Raw genomic sequence first — 9206 nt, 5'->3', positions numbered from 1 at the left:
TTATTTCCCCCTTTTTTGTGTTAATAAACTCGTCTTATCTGTTCAGGTAAAATATACAACAACAAAAACAACATACCCAGTGTAATCTCACAAAATAGAGTGAATATATGTTGAAGAATTTTCCTACGAAGCACAATACGAATTGCTTGCAGTAAGAATATATCATCTCCTTGAGGCAAGTAGCTTGCAATGTTTTTTCCGGTATCATATAGCTTTCGGCAAGTAGGCCTCTTTCTCAATATACAACTCTAAAATGTTTTAAGATTAAGTTGCAGCACTTTGTAGCCATTCCATGCTCATTCGGCAAAGTGATTATACTGGTGAGAGAAACAAAACATTAAATTATGGACAGGATAGGCCAACTCCAAAAGAGATTATATGTAGCAGCAGCATTAACAAAAAAAAAAATTATCATATAGAACCATAAGTAGATACAGAAAAAACCAATAGTGTTACAAAGGATAATGAGATGCAGAGGGGACTGAAGAGGATGATCAATTTTCAGCTCCTAATAACCACATTTCTTCACTCGTGGGAGAATAAATTGCTCAAAGTTGAAGCATTGGCCAATTCCAAATTGCCGAGCTCTCTCTTTGTTTCTTGTGTTACAAAGGAATCACCTAACTAGTGGTATAGATTTTGTGTTTTTCTAGGACGAAATCAACATTGTATAGTTATTTTTCCACAGGATAGAAGCACTGGTATAGTGATTACAGATGATCCACAGAACTATGACAATCAGGAAAATCACAAACTGGTTCTCGGACAAGCCCCTGGGTCACTTCAGAAAGGGAGGACAATCAGTGACATAAAGACTATGGATTCAAAAAGTTGGAACGAGTGGTCTCAAACTTCAAAGAAAAAAGGAAACCTGGAGCACATCACCAAAGGTATGGGGTCATCAAATCCTTACTCTAGTAAGACCATGCCAGCAACACAATCACTCAAATTTCAAAGAAAACAAGGAGAGAAAGGTCTATCATGATGGAGCTAGGTGAAAAAGACACAATGCTTGGATGTTACTCCCATCCTGTTGATGTGGATCGTTTGGAAAGAGAAATAGGAGAAATTTTGAAGGGATGGAGACGAACTTTGCTCAATTAAGGAATAGTCTTTGATCCCTTTTTTTTTTTTTGGTGCACCCATGTTGTTCCTAATTGTGTAGAGGATTGGGTGGCTTTTGGAGAGAACCATATTTTTAAAATTTCTCCTTTTTAGTATACCTCTTGTATATGTCAAAGATGGCCTTGTTATTATCGAAGAAATATTTTACTTGATTAAAAAAAAAAAAAGGTCTCTCTTGATTTGAGTGACTGTGTTGCTGGCATGGACTTACTAGAATAAAGATTTGATGACTCCATACCTTTGGTGTTGTGCTCTGTTTCCTATTTCTTTGAAGTTTGAGACCATTCTTTCCGACTTTTTAAATCCACAATCTTTATGTCACTGATAGTATCCCTTTCTGAAGTGAGCCAGGGCTTGTCCAGAATCAATTTGTGATTTTCATGATTGTGATAGTTTCCTGGATTATCTGTCAAATCACTATACAAGTGCTTCTATCCTGTGAAAAAATAACTATACAATGTGGATTTCATCCTAGAAATCCACAGAATCTATACCACTGTTAGGTAATATCCTTTGCAACACAAGAAGAAAAAAGAGAGCAATTTTAAATGAACTGATTTGTATAATGTCTACTAGCACCTGTCAAAAATGAAGAGAAGCACGTTACAATTCTCAGTATCAAGGATTTTTTTTTTTTTGAATAATCACACATCCAGCATGGGAAGAGTTCATAACTAGTCCATTCAAGATGTTATACGTAATATAAATTTAACAAACGAATATGGAAGAATTTTATTTTTCCCTAGTATGATGCAATAGTACGTTCTATTCAATCCACCTTGTGTTGGCACGGGGGAAGGCAGACCACGAGATACGCATGAAAACAGTATGACACAAATCCAAGAAGTTTGATTAAATCATGTCAGCTGAAAAGTTTCCAGTCACTTGAGATTCATAGACTTACAGACTATGCTCCAATACAGAAACTAGTTTGGGTCGGTTATATGAGTCCTATATATCTTCTTTATTTAGTTCATCTGATTTCAATATTAAATATATTCTCCTATAAGATTTTCCTAAACCGGAAGTTCTCTACATCTTCCACTTATCCTCATACTGACATCCAAATCTCTACCCAAACTCCGTAAACTCTTGACAAACACCAAACTTTATGTAAGTGTAATAACAACAAATTATCCTTAATCCTAACTGTCGATATCGCTTATATGAAAACCAAACTCGAAATCAAAGGACCTACCAGATGGCATACAGCTGCAAGAATCCCTAATGAAGTCTCTCTTTGTGACACTCTTATTCAAAGGACATTCAGCAGGAAAATGATAGCGAAATGAATCTGCAACTAAAGATGTTCAGTGAGAATAGATTGCTTGCTTTAACTTGCCTGATCTTGGACCTACCTTATTTGAAGACTGATGCTTCACTCACTCCTGCACGGGAGTTTGTAGTTTTGGAAGATCTCTTTTTCTGAACAGCTTACTATTTGTTTCTCTTGAATTCTGGTGCAAGTATCACCAAGCTGCTGCTGCTCAATCACCAAGGAAGAAAAAACAGAAGAGATTGTGAGATGTTTCCCTTCAATGAATAAATCTTTTATGCAGGATTTTCCCTATACAATCAATAAAACTACTTATTTCCAGTCATTTCTTACCTCAGTACATTACTTATCGTTTCTGAATTACTCAATTTAATTCATAAATCCAGCGTAGAATTCACCAAGAGGAATTTTTCTAAGAAAATATAAAAGTACGCAAACTTACAAAGTTCCTTCCACAAGAGTGTTAACGTAGGTCAGATTAGCTGGAGTAAGCTTAGCAAGACCAAAATCTGATGTCATTGGGGTCAGGTCTCTCCCGATACTGATGTTACTTGCTTTAGTGCCTCTATGAATTATCTATATAAGGCTGGACTTCATGGAGGAATGCAAGTACTCGTGCAATACCGATGCATATATTTACTTCGTGTTTTTCGGCTAAACTGGAGGCTACAATTGGCACCACCTGCGAGTAAGCAAACTTTAGTATCCATGTCACAAGTACAAACCAATGGAAAATGAAAATCTTACAATAAAAAAGGACTTCCACCTTAATAGAAGCCAATCTTCCATCTTTTAGCCTCACCTAACAACAGAATATCACATTAGCTTATTAATTTATGGGAAAAGACTCAAATATGCCATGGAACTATGAGAAAAGACTCATTCATGTCACTCGTTAATAGTTGGGCTCAAATATGCCACCGCCGTTACCATTTGTGGTCATATATGCCATTGCTCACTAACAAAACTCAATTATTACCAGATTTTTCCACGTGGCATTATCTAAGCTCTTCATTGTATGAGTGGCACATATGAGCTATTTCGTAGTTCAGTGACATATTTGAGCCTTTTCCCATTTCCTATATAAATCTCCATATTTTCTAATTATATGTAACAAGCTTATAAGGACAAGTTTGTCCCTTATACTAATAGCATTATTATTTTACATGTAAAAACTATATACTCTCTTATTTAGCTATATTATGAATCTAATCTTATTCCACATCATTCACACTTTTCACGTACTTGATGACTCTTCAAAAAGATCTAAAAAAAAACATAAATTCGTTTAAGAAAAACAGAGACGGGTTTAAAAGAGAGTACATTAATGAGGTGAGATGGGTATGAAATATACATATGAGTGTGACAAATTTGAGCCTTTCTCCCGACCACTATTAACACCCAAAATTTCACTTATATGTAACTCTGTGGATCTGCCCCCTGCCTACGCCTACAATCTCTGTACCAACTATGTTCAAAACCGTTTAAGAAATTCAATTTAGCAACTTAGGAAGGTCTTAGAACCAATGGTGAATGAATAAGTTTTTACGGGACCTATATCACGGTGAAATGACCAACTAGTTATCAGATAAAACTACAACATAAAACTTCATATACCTATTAGTGTTGTTAAAGGCTAACTTAAAGCGCGCTTAAGCCTTGAAGCTCGGTGAAGCCCTGCTTGTGCGCTTTGCTTTGCTCAATTGGAGGTTTAGTGTAGGCTTCAATATGTTAAAGCGTGTGCACCTTCAGTAATAGGCTCTTCCTTAAAGGGAACAACACCATGTATAGCTTAATTATAGTTTTTCCATTCTTTTGTCCAAATAATTATTGTTTAGTTATAGTTTGTATTGTATTACTTTTATTTTTTCAAACTGCTTTTTCATGTTTATTTAGTAATTTGCCTTGACTTCTTTACTTCTATTATTTCTTTTTTTGGACTTCTTTGATTTTCTTTTCTTTGAGCCGATGGTCTGTCAACCACTCTATGTCCCATGGTAGGGATAATGTCTGCGTACACTCTACCCTCTCCATACCCTACTTGTGGTATTACTCTGGGTATATTGTTGTTGTATTGTATTACTTTTCTATTTTTATTTTTTCTCCATTCATGTTTTTCTTTGCTAAATCCCACACTTTAATTGTGATTTGCGTTTAAATCTTCAACAGAATTTGAGCTTTTTTGCACCTTTCACTGACTACTCGAACAACTGTTATGATATTATTATCTCTTTTCACACTGGTTTTAGATAAAGCTTACATACACTTCATCTATTTTACTGCGTACCTACTACCTCCGGCCAACATAGGTACTATGTAAATCCCTTTACTAAGACTCAACCAAATGGGAAGAAATTACCTAGCATTTTTTGTCTCTTTGTGAACTCGAATCCTAATCTTCCATATTTTCACTCACTTTATTGACCGCTAGGTTACACCCTTGGGTGTAGAAATTATGAAAGCGTAACACTGCTTGATTTTCATATTATAGATCTAAACTCGACTATTTTGATATCCTTTAATCTTGAAAATATTATAATGTAGTAACTCAGAACTTCATGCTACCCGCTTAGTAAGAGCACTTGACTAAAAAAAGTCTTTTAGTTCCACATTTCTACCGTTGTGGTCTTAATCGCACTAATCACAACTAATGTCATCTGAATACCTTTCTTTTCTTTTACTCCAAACTAATACTAGCTTTAGTGTTTGAATGTATAATATTTCTTATAGGATTTTCTGAAAAATAATCAAGAAAACATGATTAGTAAACTATGAGTCGTTAATGATGCGAATCTAGAAATTAAACTCCATAGACTCTATCTTTAAGGTTCGTAGCATTGAACCATTGTCTTTTTGAAATTTGGATTCAAACATACTATTCATCCCAATTTTAGTAAATTTTACACATTTTGCATCAAAGTATTAGGTGCAGATGAACCCAACGTCGCAACACTGCATCTGCCTCTTATGGAAAGTCACACTTGCTATTAACACCAAGTCTTCAAACAACCTGGTGCATCAACCACCCATCCATTAGAAAATAGAATGAGATTTGTGCCTTTAATGGTTAAGCATTTATGATGACTTGTGGAATTAATAAAAGATTTCTACTTTATATTATGTATCTCTTTACATTTATGCTCTATCTTCTAACGATTATTAGGGAAAGAGAAAGGAAGTCACAAATGGAATATTTATGTTTAGTTTATACATACCCTAACACTACCTGTACCAAATTGGACCCTTCTAGAAATAAATTGTTGGAATTGGAATTACCTAGGTAGAAGGATTTTAGACAACTTGCAAAGACAAAGATTAAAATATGTTCGCTTTATAAGAAGCTACTTGAAGAATATCGAAGTCGATTTCGGACATGTTATGATGGCAAGATCAACTAAGTCTTATAGTGTTAATAAGGGCCATTGCTTCGCTTCTGAAAGCGATAAAGCAATCCAAACGAGGAGTTATTGCTTCATGAGCGAAACCATGAACTACAAATGATGATGCGCAAAATAATCCTAACCTTGAGTGGACAAGTTTTGGCTCAACTATTAGGAGTTGGACCAATACCAACTATATTATACATTAAATTCATACATGTTTGGTACTTTTTAATTTTCCATAACTTGTGTGCTTAACTTCATTATGTATCTCTTTCCTTTTATGCTCTATCTTATGACGATTATTAGGGAAAGACAAAGGAAGCTATAGATGGAATATTTATATTTAGTTTATAACATCCTTTAATACTACTTGTACTAAGTCGGACCCCTCTAGTAATAAGTGGTTGAAATTGGAATAACCTAGGTAGAAGGGTTTTAGACTACTTGCAAAGACAGAGAGTAGCTTAAAATAGGCATAATACATAAATAGGCCTTTAAACTTGGCCTTAGCTGGCAAGTATGTCCTCCAACTTTGGGTGTGCACAAGTAGGCACTTCAACTTGTATAAAGTTGAACAAGTAAATACAAATGCTGACGTGGCATTGATGGGGCAATGATGTGTCCCTCCAATATTTATGCTCCACGTCAGCATTTGTGTTTACTTGTTTAACTTTATACAAGTTGAAGTGCCTACTTGTGCACACCCAAAGTTGGAGGGCATACTTGCCAGCTGAGGCCAAGTTTAAGGGCCTATTTATGTATTATGCCTTTAAAATATGTTCGCTTTATAGGAAGCTACTTGAATAATATAAAAGTAGATCAAGGTGAAGCGAAACGACTTTCAGACATGTTATGATGACAAGATCAGCTGAGTCTCATAGTGTTATTAAGCATTATTGTTTTGCCGCTTAAAGCCATAAACCCAGCCCAGCGAGGTGTTATCGCTTGATGAGCTAAGCCATGTGCTCTAGAGAAGTGTGTGCTTCAATGATGACACGCAAAATAGTCCCAATGATAAGCAGTCAATTTTTGTCTTAACTATGAGGAGTTGGATCAATAGCAGCTTTATTATAGCATTAAATTCATACATGTTTGGTATTTTTTTTGTTTTCCATAACTTGGGCACTTTACTTCAAAGAAGTGTGCGCTTCAGTTCTCGCTTTTTGCTTCAAGCCCATAGATCGTGTTGCTTTTTTGTGTTTTTCGCTTTCAAAACATTGGAGCCTCATGGTCTAAGCTTGCTTGACAGTGTGATCACTACATCAACAATGATGAAAGTGGGCCAATCAGACTGGTGTTTTCATATGGAAGACTTCTTGCTCAAATTAAAGCGCATGAAGCTAGGTAACAATCAAGATTTTCCTCTCTAAGTGGAGTTCATCCTTTTCTTTTTGCAAGAAAGAATTTCTGATATTCTCCAATGAGGAAAGGCAGTGAGATAAATTTCTGATACTTAACAACACAAATGTTAAGTGTTTGGTATTTGTTTTCCGAGCTTAAATAGGGATGGACTAGTAGGCATTAAGGAATTCAGAAGTAATTGAACTAAGATTCTTTTCCCCTTTACTCTCCCTCCTATCCACCAGATGATGCACAGTGAGGATGTAGTCTCCTCTACTTGGGAAATAGTTTGTCCTTTTCCCTTTCATCCCACCTTATGTGATTTGAATATCGCAATGCAGAAACTTTCCCGAACCTAAGCACTCTACTCTTGAGGTAGTCTCAAGAGACCAAACAGAAACAAATCACCTGTTAGAAAATCTTTACCAGAAAAGATCGACGGTAAGAAGGGGATCCTTGGAGAAACAACAAATTTGTAACGGATTCAAGTCGAGGAATCAGCCATCGATGCTTGCATCAGGGTAGCTGTCTACATTATACCCCTTTAGGGTACGACCTTTCTCCAAACCCTGCGTGAATGTGGAATACTTCATCACCTGGCTGCCCTTATCATTTTGACACTAAATTTGTAGATCTGATTGACTAGACTTCTCTCTAATCTAAGAAATGCTTATTCACGACCAAGAGAGAATGCTATCTATTATAATCCTAATAATAGACTTGAGTACAAGTATCATTAGTATAAAGTTTCTTCAAAACATCGATGACCAATTTCTATAATACTATTTGGAGTCTAACTATAAAAACTTAATCATCATCATCAATGATCAAGGTCGCTGATATATGAATACCAAATGCAATCCTCAAAAGCTTAACTAAGGCAATGCACTTCAGCTTGTGCACTATAATGATATTGCCATATTTCCCGCTTGTAGGAAAAGTAATAACAAGATCGTTCTTGAAGAACTATTTCTCCCCAATCTCAACAGCCATTTAATAATTGGGAGAAAGCAACAACATCTAATGGTCTTCGACTTATGGTCAAGTATTCATGAGTAAAGTTTGGATTACAAAAAAAGTTAAATGCTTAAAATGATCAAGAAGTAAAGAAAATCATTTGTCTTTTCTCAAGGCTATAGCCTACATGTACTGTATAATAACTAATGAATGATAAGCTTATAGCTAATGAATGATAAGCTTTCTCAAGTTATCACCTTCTTAATATCATGCCAAGAGGAAGATCCGGAAACCGTGATATCTTGATTTGATTAAGGAGTTTGCTGCATCATAGAGCAAGAGCCAAAGGAAGAGCCTGATAGGAAGATCAGCAGAGAATCTGATATGAGTTTCTGCTATAATAGAGAACTATTTAATTGTCCTTGAGGGATAATAAAAGACAATTAGATCATCCAACAGCCTTAATGTTTTCATACACTAACAAAAGTTGACATTCTTTTTTTGTTCTGGTTCAAAATGCATTCTTTGATAGGCAATTCTTTTAGGATATGTTTGGTATGACAGAAAATGTTTACCTATTTTCCTTGTTTGGTTGCACTAAATATCTTGGGAAAACGGTTTCCTCTGGAAAATGTTTTCCTCAATATAGGAGAAAATGGAGAAAAATGTTTCCTTAAAAGTTTGAAGGAAAATGTTTTCCTTAAAAGTTTGAGGGAAAACATTTTGAGGATCAATGAAAAAACACAGCAACACATCCCCAACCCAAACTCCGCACTATCCACCAAACCCACCCGTCCCCCTCCCCCCCAACCCCCCCACCCTCCAACCCTCAAACCACCAGAAGTTGCACTCCGAATTTAAAAACCTATAAAAACTGTTCTTAAATTGACATTTTTCAACTTGTGTACCAAATAAAAGAAAATGAGTAGGAAAATCACTTATTTTCTGGAAAAAAGATTCGTCATACCAACAAACCCTTATTCACTTCTATAATAACCAAATAATCCAGGCTGCAGATACATTTAGTTATGTACCGAGAGATCTTGTTTACTCCAAACGAAACCCCATCTTAGCAGAAATATTTCATATCCTTAAAGCCGGACATGAATGATGCTGAAACCTAA

The 9206-nt window shown here is 35.6% G+C and overlaps 1 protein-coding gene across 11 annotated transcripts in view; it reads right to left on the bottom strand.

Moving 5' to 3' along the window:
• Positions 1-1776: 1776 nt before the first annotated feature.
• The window catches only part of LOC132618401 (transcriptional corepressor LEUNIG-like), a 29965-nt gene continuing 22535 nt past the window's right edge, over positions 1777-9206 (bottom strand). For 4 of the 11 annotated variants that reach the window (XM_060333464.1, XM_060333461.1, XM_060333460.1 and 1 more), the window contains one exon: positions 8095-8474. In XM_060333464.1, the coding sequence (XP_060189447.1) occupies positions 8394-8474 (81 nt within the window). In that variant the 3' untranslated portion in view covers positions 8095-8393. Of the gene's footprint in view, positions 2609-2843; positions 3084-3167; positions 3204-5195; positions 5412-8094; positions 8475-8926; positions 9203-9206 lie in introns of those variants that run through there. The other 7 variants (XM_060333466.1, XM_060333463.1, XR_009574084.1 and 4 more) reach the window with 6 other exon arrangements.

The sequence above is a fragment of the Lycium barbarum genome, chromosome 11 (assembly GCF_019175385.1).
Source record: "Lycium barbarum isolate Lr01 chromosome 11, ASM1917538v2, whole genome shotgun sequence".
Classification (NCBI taxonomy): Eukaryota; Viridiplantae; Streptophyta; class Magnoliopsida; order Solanales; family Solanaceae; genus Lycium; species Lycium barbarum.
The sequence above is the reverse complement of the archived record's forward strand: the minus strand, read 5'-3'. Positions and strand labels throughout refer to the sequence as shown.